This window comes from Emys orbicularis, chromosome 16 (genome assembly GCF_028017835.1).
Source record: "Emys orbicularis isolate rEmyOrb1 chromosome 16, rEmyOrb1.hap1, whole genome shotgun sequence".
In the NCBI taxonomy this organism is placed as follows: Eukaryota; Metazoa; Chordata; order Testudines; family Emydidae; genus Emys; species Emys orbicularis.
In genome coordinates this window covers 2,359,302-2,374,933 of record NC_088698.1, presented here as the reverse complement: position 1 = coordinate 2,374,933, position 15,632 = coordinate 2,359,302, and the positions used below count along the sequence as shown (strand labels likewise).

The 15,632-nt window shown below is 53.3% G+C and overlaps 1 protein-coding gene across 2 annotated transcripts in view; it reads right to left on the bottom strand.

The window, feature by feature from the left end:
• Positions 1–661: 661 nt before the first annotated feature.
• The window catches only part of THOC5 (THO complex subunit 5), a 29,759-nt gene continuing 14,788 nt past the window's right edge, over positions 662–15,632 (bottom strand). For both annotated transcript variants that reach the window (XM_065417667.1, XM_065417666.1), the window contains exons 11-20: positions 13,812–13,911; positions 11,515–11,623; positions 9,525–9,626; positions 8,926–9,022; positions 8,285–8,399; positions 7,274–7,377; positions 7,020–7,107; positions 6,196–6,311; positions 2,576–2,766; positions 662–911 (exon numbers count right to left, since the gene is read on the bottom strand). In XM_065417667.1, coding sequence (XP_065273739.1) covers positions 848–911; positions 2,576–2,766; positions 6,196–6,311; positions 7,020–7,107; positions 7,274–7,377; positions 8,285–8,399; positions 8,926–9,022; positions 9,525–9,626; positions 11,515–11,623; positions 13,812–13,911 — 1,086 coding nt within the window. In that variant the 3' untranslated portion in view covers positions 662–847. The remainder of the gene's footprint in view (positions 912–2,575; positions 2,767–6,195; positions 6,312–7,019; positions 7,108–7,273; positions 7,378–8,284; positions 8,400–8,925; positions 9,023–9,524; positions 9,627–11,514; positions 11,624–13,811; positions 13,912–15,632) is intronic.

Genomic DNA, 15,632 nt, shown 5'->3' with positions numbered 1-15,632 from the left:
ATCGACAGAGCCAAGCAAGGGGCAGCGAATACCAGGAGCCCCCCTTCTGAGACAGCAGATTTGCTGCCAGGTTTCAGAGCAAACCCCGAGCTAGCTGCAGACATGCCACCTCCTCTAACCCAGCCACACTCCTGCAGCTGTGGGCTAACACATACACCCATTCCACTTGCCATTGCCAGGGGCTCACGGCAAACAAGGGAAGTGGCTCTGGAGTCAAAGGAGCCGAAGCTCCTCCCACAGGAGCTGGGATAGGATTTTCCATCCCTGATCAAAAGAGCTTCTTCAAGGCATGGAAGTGCTGGTGCAGGGGTGATCGAAGTCCTTTCTTGGGCCCAGCAGAAGGGCAGGACAGAGGGGCAAGCGGCTGAAAAGGCCCGCATGGGCACAGAGAACGAGAAGGGAATGACAGTCCAATGACATCTCCTCCATCATGTCTGTGTCCCTAGCGCAGAAGCCTGGGAGCCGCCACTCTTTATGGGCTATTCGCTGAGCCACGCCCCTGGGACATCCCCCCGGGACCCTTTAGAGAAGCTGTGAGCATAGCTCCCTAATAGGCATCGCTAGCAATGATCCAGCCGCTGCCCTCAGCCGGGCCGTGGCCAGACCCACCCACCAAGGTGCAGCTGGCACTCACACACTGACCAGACACGGACTTTTCTTCATCTAGAATTTAATACTTTCGAACACCCCTGGGAAGCAACGCTGGAATCGAAGCGCTGCATGGAGGGGCAGGGGAGGTTGCTGGGGGATGTGGTTGACCCCCAACCAGCTGAGAACAACGGTCACATGGAGATTCAGGTGCTGCGGGAGTTCAGTGGCTGGAGGCAGGACAATCCTGGTGATGGGGTCAGCGGTGACTGAAGAACCCCTGAGGATGGTTGTACTTGAATGGCTTCATCCGGTTGGGCCCCCTGCAAGAGGAGATGAAAGAGCGGGAGGTGAGGCTGCAGTATGCACTAGACCAGGGGTTCCAACCTTTTTCTTTCTGAGGCCCCCCAACATGCTATAAAAACTCCACAACCGGTTTTCTGTATCTAAAAGCCAGGGCTGGCATTAAGGGTTAGCAAGCAGGGCAATTGCCTGGGGCCCCATGCTACACGGGTCCCCGCGAAGCTAAGTTACTCAGGCTTTGGCTTCAGACCCGAGTGGCGGGGCTCAGGGCCCTGGGCTTCAGCCCCGGGCTTCAGCCCCATGCAGTGGGACTTCGACTGTCTGCCCTGGGCCCCAGCGAGTCTAATGCTGGCCCTGCTGGGAGGACCCCCTGAAACCTGCTCACCACCCCCTAGAGGGCCCCGGACCCCTGGTTGAGAACCCCTGCACAAGACCTTTCAATGAGGGGGATCTCTCAAGTGTGGGTGCACAGGAAACAAACCAGGAGCCTTTGGGCTGAGCCTCATTCGGAGTGTCTCTTGCAGGGAGCTTCACAGTCTCATTCCAAGAGCCATTTGCCCCGTGTAAAACTGCCAGGACAATTAGGCTCAAAAGCAGTAAGTAGCTGCTCAAGTTGGCCAGGAATCTGCAGGGCAAGCTCATGGTGCAGTGGGAGAGAGATTGGGAGGATGCTCGGGCTGGAACGGCCGTACTATTTGGGGGAAGCTTGCCCAGCGACTGTTCTTTGGCTGAGTATGGACTGGGGTGATTGGTGAGCATTAGTCCAGTGCTCGGAGAAAGGGATAAAATGGTGAGAGGCACGTGCCAGAGCAGGAGAACCTGCTTGTTAGAATGAGGTGTGTGTGGTGGGTTCAGCAGGAGACCCCCGACCAGGGGGATGCTCCTGAGAGCCCATTTCTGGAGGGTGGAGGAGGAGCTTCTACCTAGGGGCAGGACAGACCATGGGGATGCACCATTTAAAGGTCAGTCACTCATGGCTAAGGGCCAGACCAGCAGGTGTGGATGAGCCCAGGACAGACTTCTTGGCAAGGAGCAGCTGCCATCTATGCCACGCCATGGCAAAGAGCCAGGGGCAGCTACTAGAGAAACAAAAGCCTCAGCTCACAGGGCACCACACTGAATGGCTCCGCCCAGGATCTCGACAGCTCGGGTGCAGGATTCAATCAAGGGCCTGCTTGGGGCAGATCAGTCGAGGGGGTGGCGGGGAGGAGTAAAATCAGCCACAAAGATCAAGGCCTGGAAAACAGGGAGTAAATGGCATTGGCTGATCTCGGAGCAGCCCAGGCTCGCTCCTGGGTGGAAGTGTTCTGCAGGCCAGCCGCAGCGGAGAGAAGCCGGGGGCAGGAGGAACCGCCTGCTCATGGGGGTGGGGGAGAGAGATCTCGGCAGGCAGCAAACGAGATGCTCCGAGTGATGCTCAGCTGGTTTCAAGTGTGAGGTGGGAGGGAGTGATCTGCAGAGCTGCACGCTCCAGGGAACAGTGCAGACAGTGCAGCTCTAGAAACTCCCTCATTAGACGGCGTCTGATTCACTTCATATTAACTGTTTACCTCCCTGGCGTGTCCCCCACATGGAGTCTTGCTGGCCAGAGAGCTACGTATGGTCCCTGTGTGTGTCGGCATTGGCTCCAGCGCAGGCCTCTGCCCGCTCCCCAAGGCCTCCTGGCAGCGGGCTGCGCCCTCACCTGACAAGACGCAGGCACATCTTCTCCTGGGGGAACTCCTTGGGCCCTTCCACGCTGGTGTCGTGGGACTCTGTTTCCAGGTAGACGTCCAGCACGACGCACAAGCGCTGCAGCTGATTGGTCAGGAGCTGGTAGCCAGGCTTTGGCCCACACAGCTCCTTGTAGCACACGTTGACCTCGCTCTCCATTGCCTGCAAGAGCCGGGGGATGGGATCAGTCTCATGGGGAACTCTGGCTAGCTGATCACTCGTTACTTTCCCTTCCTACGCTATGGACAGTCACAGAATCATAGAATCTCAGGGTTGGAAGGGACCTCAGGAGGTCATCTAGTCCAACCCCCTGCTCAAAGCAGGACCAGCCCCAACTAAATCATCCCAGCCAGGGCTTTGTCAAGCCTGACCTTAAAAACCTCTAAGGAAGGAGATTCCACCACCTCCCTAGATAACCCATTCCAGTGCTTCACCACCCTCCTAGTGAAATAGTGTTTCCTAATATCCAACCTAGACCTCCCCCACTGCAACTTGAGACCATTACTCCTTGTTCTGTCATCTGGTACCACTGAGAACAGTTTAGATCCATCCTCTTTGGAACCCCCCTTCAGGTAGCTGAAAGCAGCTATCAAATCCCCCCTCATTCTTCTCTTCTGCAGACTAAATAATCCCAGTTCCCTCAGCCTCTCCTCATAAGTCATGTGCTCCAGCCCCCTAATCATTTTTTTGCCCCTCCGCTGGACTCTTTCCAATATTTCCACATCCTTCTTGTAGTGTGGGGCCCAAAACTGGACACAGTACTCCAGATGAGGCCTCACCAATGCCGAATAGAGGGGAATGATCACGTCCCTCGATCTGCTGGCAATGCTCCTACTTATACAGCCTAAAATGCCATTAGCCTTCTTGGCAACAAGGGCACACTGTTGACTCATATCCAGCTTCTCGTCCACTGTAACCCCTAGGTCCTTTCTTGCAGAACTGCTGCCTAACCACTCGGTCCCTCGTCTGTAGCAGTGCATGGGATTCTTCCGTCCTAAGTGTAGAACTCTGCACTTGTCCTTGTTGAACCTCATCAGATTTCTTTTGGCCCTCTAATTTGTCTAGGTCCCTCTGTATCCTATCCCTACCCTCCTGCGTATCTACCACTCCTCCCAGTTTAGTGTCATCTGCAAACTTGCTGAGGGTGCAGTCCACGCCATCCTCCAGATCATTAATGAAGATACTGAACAAAACCGGCCCCAGGACCGACCCTTGGGGCACTCTGCTTGATACCGGCTGCCAACTAGACATGGAGCCATTGATCACTACTCGTTGAGCCAGATGATCTAGCCAGCTTTCTATCCACCTTATAGTCCATTCATCCAGCCCATACTTCTTTAAGTTGATGGCAAGAATACTGTGGGAGACCGTATCAAAAGCTTTGCTAAAGTCAAGGAATAACACATCCACTGCTTTCCCCTCATCCACAGACCCAGTTATCTCCTCATAGAAGGCAATTAGGTTAGTCAAGCATGACTTGCTCTTGGTGAATCCATGCTGACTGTTCCTGATCACTTTCCTCTCCTCTAAGTGCTTCAGAATGGATTCCTTGAGGACCTGCTCCATGATTTTTCCAGGGACTGAGGTGAGGCTGACTGGCCTGTAGTTCCCCAGATCCTCCTCTTTCCCTTTTTTAAAGATGGGCACTATATTAGCCTTTTTTCAGTCATCCAGGATCTCCCCCGATCGCCATGAGTTTTCAAAGATAATGGCCAATGGCTCTGCAATCTCATCCGCCAACTCCTTTAGCACCCTCGGATGCAGCGCATCCAGCCCCATGGACCTGTGCTCGTCCAGCTTTTCTAAATAGTCCCAAACCACTTCTTTCTCCACAGAGGGCTGGTCACCTCCTCCCCATTACTGCACTGGGCAGCACAGTAGTCTGGGAGCTGACCTTGTTCGTGAAGACAGAGGTAAAAAAAAAAGCATTGAGTACATTAGCTTTTTCCACATCCTCTGTCACTAGGTTGCCTCCATCATTCAGTAAGGGGCCCACACTTTCCTTGACTTTCTTCTTGTTGCTAATATACCTGAAGAAACCCTTCTTGTTACTCTTAACATCTCTTGCTAGCTGCAACTCCAAGTGTGATTTGGCCTTCCTGATTTCACTCCTGCATGCCTGAGCAATATTTTTATACTCCTCCCTGGTCATTTGTCCAACCTTCCACTTCTTGTAAGCTTCTTTTTTGTGTTTAAGATCAGCAAGGATTTCACTGTTAAGCCAAGCTGGTCGCCTGCCATATTTACTATTCTTTCTACACATCGGGATGGTTTGTTCTTGCAACCTCAATAAGGATTCTTTAGAATAGAGCCAGCTCTCCTGGACCCCTTTGCCCTTCATGTTATTCTCCCAGGGGCTCCTGCCCATCAGTTCCCTGAGGGAGTCAAAGTCTGCTTTTCTGAAGTCCAGGGTCCGTAGTCTGCTGCTCTCCTTTCTTCCTTGTGTCAGGATCCAAAACTCGACCATCTCATGGTCACTGCCTCCCAGGTTCCCATCCACTTTTGCTTCCCCTACTAATTCTTCCCTGTTTGTGAGCAGCAGGTCAAGAAAAGCTCTGCCCCTAGTTGGTTCCTCCAGCACTTGCACCAGGAAATTGTCCCCTACACTTTCCAAAAACTTCCTGGATTGTCTGTGCACCGCTGTATTGCTCTCCCAGCAGATATCAGGGTGATTAAAGTCCCCATGAGAACCAGGGCCTGCGATCTAGCAACTTCTGTTAGTTGCTGGAAGAAAGCCTCATTCATCTCATCCCCCTGGTCTGGTGGTCTATAGCAGACTCACACCACGACATCACCCTTGTTGCTCACACTTCTAAACTTAATCTAGAGACTCTCAGGTTTTTCTGCAGTTTCATACCGGAGCTCTGAGCAGTCATACTGCTCTCTTACATACAATGCAACTCCCCCACCTTTTCTGCCCTGTCTGTCCTTCCTGAACAGTTTATATCCATCCATGACAGTACTCCAGTCATGTGATTTATCCCACCAGGTCTCTGTTATTCCAATCGCATCATAATTCCTTGACTGTGCCAGGACTTCCAGTTCTCCCTGCTTTTTTCCCCAGGCTTCTTGCATTTGTGTATAGGCACTTAAGATAACTCGCTGATCGTCCTGCTTTCTCAGTATGAGGCAGGAGTCCTCCCCTCTCGCGCTCTCCTGCTCGTGCTTCCTCCTGGTATCCCACTTATCTCAGGGCTTTGGTCTCCTTCCCCCAGTGAACCTAGTTTAAAGCCCTCCTCACTAGGTTAGCCAACCTGCTTGCGAAGTGTCTCCTCCAGGGACTCCCCCATCTGCTGCAGGAACCTTGCTTTATGGTGAAGGGGCTGGCTCGACACCCCCGGAAACCCAAGCTCTCTCCATCCTCCCCCATCCCCCCTCAGCAGGCCCGGTACAGTTGCTACCAAGATGCTTCAGCCAGGCTACCTCCCAAAAAGCAAGAGGGGAGTTCAGACTCCACGGCCCATTCACCCCCCAGCCTCTGCCGTGCCTGCTGATTTACTCCTTCCAACAGGCCAGTGACTGGCATCACCCAGCAGTGGCTCTGGCACTTCCAAACCACATTAGATCTGACCCCTCTCCCCTCCAATTTACCCGAATGTTGTCATCGTTGCTATTGGTTTTCTCCCCTTTCCAGTTCAGACACAGGTTAAAGATGGGTGGCATGGAAGAGTAGCCTGGATTCAGCACGACAGCTGCCTGGAGTTTGGCTGAGACGTGCAAAGGAAGAGATCTAGGATTACACATGACCCCTGAACCTCCCCACCCCTCAGGGATGCACATGGCCTCGGCACAGCTCTCAAGCCAATGGGCAGCTCCCATCCAATACGGCTTGTTTCCAGCACACTGGATCTGCTTTTCGGAATCTAGGTTGATGGCCTGGGAGGACTCTGTCTCCCCCAACCAGCCACTCAGTGACAGAGCCAGAGCATTCTGGAGAACGACATTGGTGCCTGTCAGGGAGGCAATGATGGAAAGAAAGCCAGCGTATCTTCCAGGCATGGTTATGCCTCCCAGCATTCCAGGGAGGACCCAGGGTGCCGGCCGAGCAAGGGAGGAGGGCAGATGGCAGACTGAAGCTGTGCGCTGGCCGAAGTCAAAGTCTAGAAGAGCCCACACCAGTCACTTATTGGGGGAGGAACAACGGCAGATCCCCCCGGGGCCACTGTCTAGTGAAAGGGCACAGCTGTCCACAAAGGTTGAGACCCACTGATCTAACTGTCCCAACAGCTTCTGCTGCTGACACCTGCTAGTGACATCTCAGCCTTTCAAGGACCATCAACATGTGCTAACCCCTCCTCAGGCTTGAGGGGTGCATGTCCCACTGGCTGCTTCTGAGTGGGATGTCAGAGGGAACAAGGGAAGCCACACGCGGCACTCCCTGGAGCCTGAGACTAAAGGAAGGGAAACGCACCCACCTGTCCCTCTCTCTACCAGCGCCGTATAATAGAGGTGAGTGTCTTCAGCCAAGCCAGCCTCCACGACGTCTTTGGTGTAGGACAGCTCCTGCAGGGGGAGACGCCCGGGAAGGGGGGTAAACAAAGCTGTGCGCTCAGATCTGCAGCGTGGGCACCGAGGACAGGAAAGTGCAGGGTTACGGATTTGCTTCTGCCATGGGGAACGGGGAGCATGGGGAGCTGAAGCCGGTCCCTTGCTCTGGCGCTGCACCTACCAGGTAATCCTCGTAGGGGAGCGCAGCCCACTTCACCAAGCGCGACACGACCTTGGAAGGGAAGAGATGCTGGCACTCACTGGAGACCGGCACGATGCCATGCTCTGAAAGCAACGACAACGCCAGCTGAGCAGCACTGAACCCCATCGGCAGATCAACCCCCCCCCACTGTCTGGGACAATCAAGACAGAACCGGGGGGCTGGGAGGGGAGACGCTCCGGTACAGTCAATGTGGAGTCCAGGGGCCTCTTGAGTTGAAGTTGATGTCTACAGACACTGAATAGAGGGATGTGCGCGAGCATCCGGCAGCTCACCAGCCTGTGCCGTGATCCCTCCAGAGCCCACAGGCTGGGCAGGGTGGGGCAGGTCTGCACATGGACGGGAGAAACTTCAGCCAAGTGCAGGCTGTGAGGGGAGCAACTCAGCTCCCTCCACGTGCCCAACTGATTCCCAGCATGGTGTTCGAGGGCAGAGTGAACGCAGCCCAATCCAGCTGCTGGGAGCGAGCGAGCTGAAGCAAAACCTTCCTCACACATTATCAGTAAAACTGCCAGCTACACTCTATCTGCAAAGCCTTCACGGCTGGTGACAGCACCAAAGACAGAAAGACAGCTGGACTTTCTGAAGCCAGGTGGAACTTGCAGCACTGGCCAGTTAGACCAACCTTCCACTGGGTATACGGGGAGTTTGATCTGGCCACCAGGAGACACCCACGGGGCCATTTGTACAGAGCCACTGTAAGCAGAACTCCAACAAGGGGCGGGGGTCAGAGACGATCACTGCAGGGACCAGAGTTTCCCTTTCCTGTTCTGAAAGCAGGAGCTGTGTACTGGGTCTGCGGAAAGGACAAGGGAACATGGCAGTTCTGCCGGCGGAGAGCCATGGAATCCCTTCAAGGAAACGTTACTGTCACCTCTTCTAACAGGATTCAAACGCACAACCCTGCTCTGATGGCCAGTGGTCTATGCTCAGGGGAGGAGGGAGATCACTGGGAGGATGCGGTGTCCTTACCAAGTGAAGCAAACTGCTTGTGGAGAGCCAGGCGGGACTGCAGCCTCGTCTTGAGCAACTTCATAGTCATCTCCATGTGGCTGGCACTCAGCGAGTTATCTGCGGTCACTGTGGGCTGCGGACAGGGAGGACTGTGACCTAGAGCCTGGATTTCCTTCCTCACCCACTAGCAGGGGCCGACAGCTGGTTGTGTTGGAATTCCTTGAGCATAGTATCCCACAGTGCACAGCACACTGGGAAAATACATTTCCCTCTGGTTACTCTCTGGAACATGCCCATCCCCCTCCATCTAATTAGCCCAAAGGAAACTAACTCCCACTTGGGAAGAGGAGCTAGATTTGGCTCCCACCAAACCAACAAGGCTGGGCCATGGCCGGGCCATGGCCGAGCCCGACTGTGGAAACACCAGCCTGTCCCTGCCGCAATTCAGCCCCTAAAGCTGAGCTCAGGAGTGACTGCCATGTGATCCTGCAGTAGCCACCAAAGCTGGCTGCATCTGGCGTTGGAGCCTAAAAGAATGGCACCCGTTGACTTCAGATCCCAAGTGTGAGAAGCAGCCACCTGGCAGAGCAGAGGGGATGACAGCCTGGCAGGGCCTCAGGAAACGCCTTCCGTCGCTAGGGCTTGTGCCTCAGACATACCTGAGGCTGATCTTTGGGGAAATGCAGGCCACCCAGCTTCTGCACCCACACGTAGGGGTGCCCCAGGTCTGTCACGTAATCACTCAGGGTCAGGATGCTTAGGAGACAAAAGGAAAATATCGCAATGCCACGCAGGACAGAGGGGGGTCTCCCCGATGTGTGAAAGCCAGACCTGGAGTGCCTGAAGCAGCAGACAGACCCATCTCCCCGACACTGACCAACAGTATGACTCCAGCTCCTGATGCAGCCATGCACACCCCAAACGGGCAGGCATCTGAGTCCCGAATCCAGGTATCCGAGTTCTTTTCCCAGCTAAACAAGGCTTCCATTATAGAGAGCCACCATATCACCCAGCTGTTCCGGAAGCAGCAGCCCAGCCTGAGTGTAGGGTATTGCCATTTGGCCTGGCTGCCCCAGCCGTCCTGGGCTAGAAAGCTTCCCCAGAGCGCACACTGGCGAGAGAAGCCCTTTAGGTCGCACGTCATGATGGGAACGACGCAAACACCCTGGTCTCCTGCTCTAGGCTATCCTGCCTGACTGGCCTCCATGGGCGGCGCTGGACATGACAAAGGGCAGGGGCGGATGTACAGCCGACTCACCCGACTTTATCGAACTGGAACTGGTTGGCTGGATTTGGAGTTCTCTTCCCGTGATCCCCAGGATACAGGCAGTTCAGCAGGGAGCCTGGAGACAGCAGATCTCTGGGGGAGAGGGAAGCCTAAAGTCAGCCACACCGTTTCCAAAAGGACAGTGCTCTTCGGGATCATTAAGAGCAGAGTGCACTGGCCATGGACGAAGTGCATTTCAAGCAGGGCCCCACAGCCACGGATTTCCCCCCTGGCTGAAGAACTGGGATCCAGAATCTCCTTTTCCTGGAAGCGGTCTCCCCTGCCCGGCTGTAGCGATAACTGTGAAAACATGACCCGCGTGTAAATCGATGCACTGATGGGCAGAGTTTGCGGGAACCTGGAGGAGCAGCTGAGAGGGGCGAGCTATGCCAAGCCACCTCAATGGGTTGACTCTGAAACCTAAAGATGGCCAACCTGTGGCCTGCTGAAAACAAACTGCAGGGCTGGTGTAAAAGAAATGGCTACTAATCTCCCCGCAGACAAGAGGGGCAGCTGGCTGAACACACCATGCCACAGAAAGCTTGTTTGAAAGGTGTTTGCACTCGCCACAGAATCTGCACCACGCCCCAAGGGGCACAGGACCCCTGCTGCAGAACACAGGGCCGGCTCGCTGCAAAGCACACGGGGCCCTGAGGTGGAGAGGCAAGTTGATGAAGGGCAGCTGCAGGCGACAAAGGACTGAGCTGGGAGAGTCTGCAGGCAGCCTGCTATTAACTATGACTCCATTTGCTGCACAGGAACACCTCCTCCCCCCAGCTGGCAAGGGGGGGCCCTGCCGTGCAAGAACACCCCTCTTCCCTGCCCCGATCAGCAAGGGAGCACTGCCATGGAGAAAGGTCTCCAAGCCAGAGGGCCCGTCCACTGCCATGTAGAAGCTCACGCTATGAGGTGCGCAGACAAGCAGCCCCCACTTCCCATCTCATCCCTGGAGCTCCTTCAGAACTGGGCATTTTGAGCTGAATTAATGTGCAGGGCAGGTTTCTGCAGCTGCAGTTTCAGCCCAGTTCTCCCACTAATCAAACGTGGATGGGTTCTCCGGCAGAAGGCATTATCCACGGCTCTGGAGACAAGGTGACCCGCAGAACAAGGAGGTGGAGGGAGAGTGCCAGACACAGGCCTGGGGAAGGGAAGGAAACTATTCATCTGCAAGATGGTAATTAAATGTGACAAGCAGATGAGATGCCCCAGCTCCTCCTCTGACTGGGCGCTAACCTATTAATCTGGGCCCGCTGGCTGAAGCAGCAGACACCCCGCACTCCAAGGGGAGCAGATTTGTTTTCCCAATGATCAAATCCACGTGACCATCTCCCTTTACCCTGATCCCTCAGTCTCACTGCAGGGGATAAATCAGATTAGAGAAGGACTCTGTCTCTGCACCGCGCCCCGCCCCAACCTCCCCCGAACTGCAGCTGAATGAACAGCTGCATCACCCTAGCGGCTGGCAGACAAAGGGCTGTGGGACGGGTCCCCCTTGCTGAAGGGAAGGACGCTGCATGAGCAATGCGGCCAACTGCCTCGTTCAGGAGGATTTTCAAGTCTACAGCTCTCCCTGCTGGTAGTCGCCTCATGCAGGGAAGGCTGAGATAAAGCCACCAGGTCCAAGCTCTGCTGGGCTGCTCAAGCCGAGGCAGGAGGAGAAATGCAGGCAGCATTTCAACTGAAAGTAGCTTGTAACTTTTCAGCCGGGGAAGGGAGGAGCGAGGCACATCCTGACAATTCTCAGCCCCGCTGCTGCTTTTTAGGTCAGGGGGAAGGAGTCCTGCTAAGCCCTCTGCTGTGCTCAATGCCAGTCAAGCCTCTGTCACGTGGGCTGCTTGGCATGAGATATTTGAGGGTCACTTTGAACAGAAAACGCTGAGGACAGCAGCTCCTCTGTGGTGAGATCAATGCCAGACAAATTCCATCCCCAATGCAGGACGGGAACAGACTTGGCCTTGACACCTCCGTGGACTCGGCTTACCCAGCGCTGATGGGCGTGGTCATCTCCGTAGCAGTGGTCACCTTGGTTTTCACCGTCATGACATTGAGGTTCATCAGGTAGTAGAAGATCAGGTGGAGCACGCTGTCGTCTGTGCGGTGACATTGGCGATGGGCATGGGAAAGAAAAGCCATTTGTGGGGATGATGGAGCAGGGCAGAGAAGAAAGGAAGAAAACAATCAAGAGGAGCACAAACCCCATAACGCTTTCACTGGCTCATGTGGCTGCTGAGACTGGCCAGATGTAGACACTGACACCAAATGGGGGGGAACTATGTACAATTATAAGCTAGAAATCAGGGGAAGGAAATTTGAGATAAGGGAGTCAGTGATCGAGGTGAACTGAAAGTGCAGGGGCAGCATACAATATCCCACCCTGGGATCTGGCCAGGCCACTGGGTTAATACCCCTTCTCTAACGAGATGTGCTGAGGATCCTGAATAAGGACTTTGGTTCTAGGTCTCCTCTGAAAGAGAGTTTGATCCCCTAGCCTCAGGCCAGAGCGCTGGGGCAATGCTGGCTCAAAGCAAAGTGCGCCCCTTGCTGAACTCCCAGCACCGCTTTCCCAGCCAAGTACTGACCAGCCTGATCCTGCTTGGCTTGTGGGACAGGACAAGATCCAGAGCCTGAGACTGGACAGCTGTAGGCCCTACTGTGATGGGGCAAGGCCAGATGGCTACAGTAAAGTAATGAGGAACAGGTATGTTAGCCCCAGGCTAAACAAATCCCTGGTACCATGGTAACCAAATGGCAGTTGCTCCAGGTTAATCAAGACACCTGGGGCCAATTAAGATCCTTCTAGAAGGCAGTGGAGATAGCTAGATTGATTGGGACACCTGAAGCCAATCAAGGACTGGCTGGAACTAGTTAAAAGCCTCCCAGTTAGTCAGTGCGGTGTGGGTGTCAGGAGCTATAGGAGGGAGCTGTGCTGTTGGAGGAATGAAGTAGCACAAATCCATATCAGGTGCAAGGAAGGAGACCCTGAGGTAATTGTGAAGAAGATATTGAGTGGGGGCTGCTGTGGGGAAGTAGCCCAGGGAATTGTACACGTCCTATTTCCCAAAAGTCAGCTTCCATAGCTGCTAATTTTAGGGTCCCTGGGCTGGAGCCCGGAGCAGAGGGTGGGCCCGGGCTCCCCCCTCCCCTCCCTGATTAATCACCGATACTGGGAGACAACAGAGACTGTACGAGGGAGGGTTGTTTCTCCTCACCTCCCTTGCTGGCTTATGATGAAAATGGCTCAGTAGACTGTGACCCTTGCCTCTAGAGAGAGAAGGGCCATGTGGGGGGTCACAGTGAGCCTCTGAGGTTAGCAAAATCGGTCAGGAAACGCAGGACCCACGGAGTCAAGGACAGAACTTTGTCACACTACATACTGCTACCCTGGGAATCCTACATATGGGAGAAGAGTGCAACACATGGCCAAGGAACCCGTCTCCCTGGCCCCTCATGCCAACAGGACAAGCACTGCCACGTCTGGAAATGGCACAGAGGTGCCATCTGAAATGCCTGCGCCAGCATAGCCGCTGTCCGGTGCTAGGACGTACCAACTGCAGGGCGTGGTTCCCCTCAGAGGTGGCCTTGGCAACCTGTGAGACTAACACAGTGCTGCAGAAGCTCCTGAATTCTGGTGTTGCAGGGTGCCAAGCCCCATGCAGAGGAGTTTCTGCTGGAGGAGGCAGAGCCAAGTGCTTCCACGCGAGCCTGGGAGCGCAGAGCTGCTGGTGCAGAGGCCAAAGGGCACAGCCAGAGGGCCCTGATTTTTGCACCAATGGCTCTATGTTCTCAGAACCGACAGATAAAACCCTGTGCCCGAGAGCAGAGAAGCAAAGAACTGCCTAGAGACTACTGAGGACCAAACACCCTGGCCCATCCAGAGGGCATGAGAATACCATACAGTAGGAAGCCAGACAAGTTTCCCTCCCCAGAACAGCTGCGCCAGGGTGCTCTGGCAACTCCACCAGTACCACAGTTCGAGTTCACTTGCCCTTTTGTTTGGGAGGCCAGGGCACTGGTCTCTCCTGTCTTTGTCCCCCACCGCCTACATGGAATGGTTTGGCTCACTCTGGGCCGACCTGCCATGAAGATCATTGTTCAGTCACACAGGGGGGACTCTTGTGTGACTCACCCCCAGCTACTCAGAAAGGTGGATCTTTGAAACTCGACTCTGGAGGCCACATTCTGATCTCACAGGCACAGGTGTACATCCAATGGCTCACTGAAGTCAATGGACTTACACTGAGATCAGAACCCGACTCTCGATGTCTAATGCCCTTGTACCTTTGCACTTGAGGTCAATGGTAACAGACAGTGGGTGCCTCTTCAGCATCTCCTTGCGCTTGTCATCCAGCTGCACGCCCAGCGTGGGGCGGCGACGCTTCTGCAGCAGTGGAGAGCAAAATCACAGCGCCTGAAAACATGTCACATTCCTCCCACCCCATGGCGACGTGCTCATGGCAAATGGGGTAAGCTTCTGTCTTTTGCAGGCAAAACAATGCTTAGCACTCACACAGTAACTTAATTATAACTACTCCATGCAGCATCCTGGACGCCAGGTAGGGAATTTACAGATAGGGAAACTGAGGCACAGAGCTGTGATTTGCCAAGTTCACAAAGGGTAATTGGGGATCACAGGAGCTGCTGAGTGCTCTCTCCGATAGCATCTGCACGTCTGACTGCCCGTACTGTGTGTGCACCTTCTCCCAAAGCACTAAGAACCTGAACCCTGTGCCTGGCATACAGAGCCCAGTCATGCAAACCTCCTAGGAGAAGGTTTTCAAAGGCACTTAGGGCAGTTCGGTGCTCAACTCCCACTGCCTTTGAAAACTGATTGAAAACAAAAAGGGCTCTGAGAACATTAACCCTCACATCCCCTCCTTGGGAGGTGTGACAAAGTGAGAATTTTGGTAATATTTTTATTATTCCTCTGTATGCCTCAGTTTCCCCCAAGCTTTGCATTGCTATGCACGGAATATAAAGCTGTTCATGGGGCAGAGCAGGGGACAGGAGGTGTTGGGCCATGTAACTGTGTGTGTGTGTGTGGGGGGGGGGGGTGTAAATGGGTGTGTCAGGACTGGCTGAAACTGACCCATATCAATGGAGGATCCGGAAAGGCAAAGGGAACCCCAATAGCCAGGACATTCACACCTAGCAACCCACAGCCAAGAGGAAGCAGATCCCCCCCGCAGGGAGAAGCAGAGCAAAGGCCTGGAGCTGGAGAACAAAGGGGAAAGGTGGCAGGGAGCTAAGAGCTTGCCTCTGGAGCCAGAAGGACCCCAGGGACAGATGGCAGTGCTGGCCAGGGTGAATTCTACCCCAACCTTTGCCTCTCCACACCAGGGTAGAGAAAAATCAGTGAGGTTTTATTTGAAAAAAGAAAAAAAAAATTAAGAAATTAGATTTTATTTGAAATCAGATTCTTTTTGATGTTATTCCAATCACAGTAAGTTTTTCTTGTAAACCGGTTTAAAAGGAATAAAAACAGGGAGGGAGGGAAGGAGGGAATGAAATCTACTAGTTTTGAAAGTCTGAAGGACAGCCCAAGTAACGTAGGAAACGGTCTCTCCCTTTTATGAGACTGAGGTGAGTAGGAACTTAAGCTCCAGTCACTTTCCTATCAGCATGTTTGAAAATTTTTCCTGGCTGACCTGAAATAATCAAGTAATTCACAGACTACAATGAATCCCTATTGAGTTGTAAATGTGAAACATGTTTTGATAAGAGAAGTTTATGTATCCAAAACATTTAAAAGTTGGTTTGTATAATAAAAATAAATCTTATAATGCTGTTCTGTGTGTTTAATTAAATTCCAGTTACCACCCTAATGAAATTTGACACAAATCAAGCGCAAAAAGCGAATTACCTAGTAAATAAGCAATATGTCATTCACCCTTGTACAATTAACAAGAATTTGAAACTATTAAGCTATATAATTACTTAAATAAATTTATATAGTTACAGTTTATCCACCAAGATAACAAAAAGATATACCAAATCTAGTGTACAGGTTCTATTTAGTTGTAAATCAACATGTTTTAATGGTTATAATCAACCAATAAAGTTGCACTTTTCTTCATAAAAATCACTGAAGTACAAATGGAA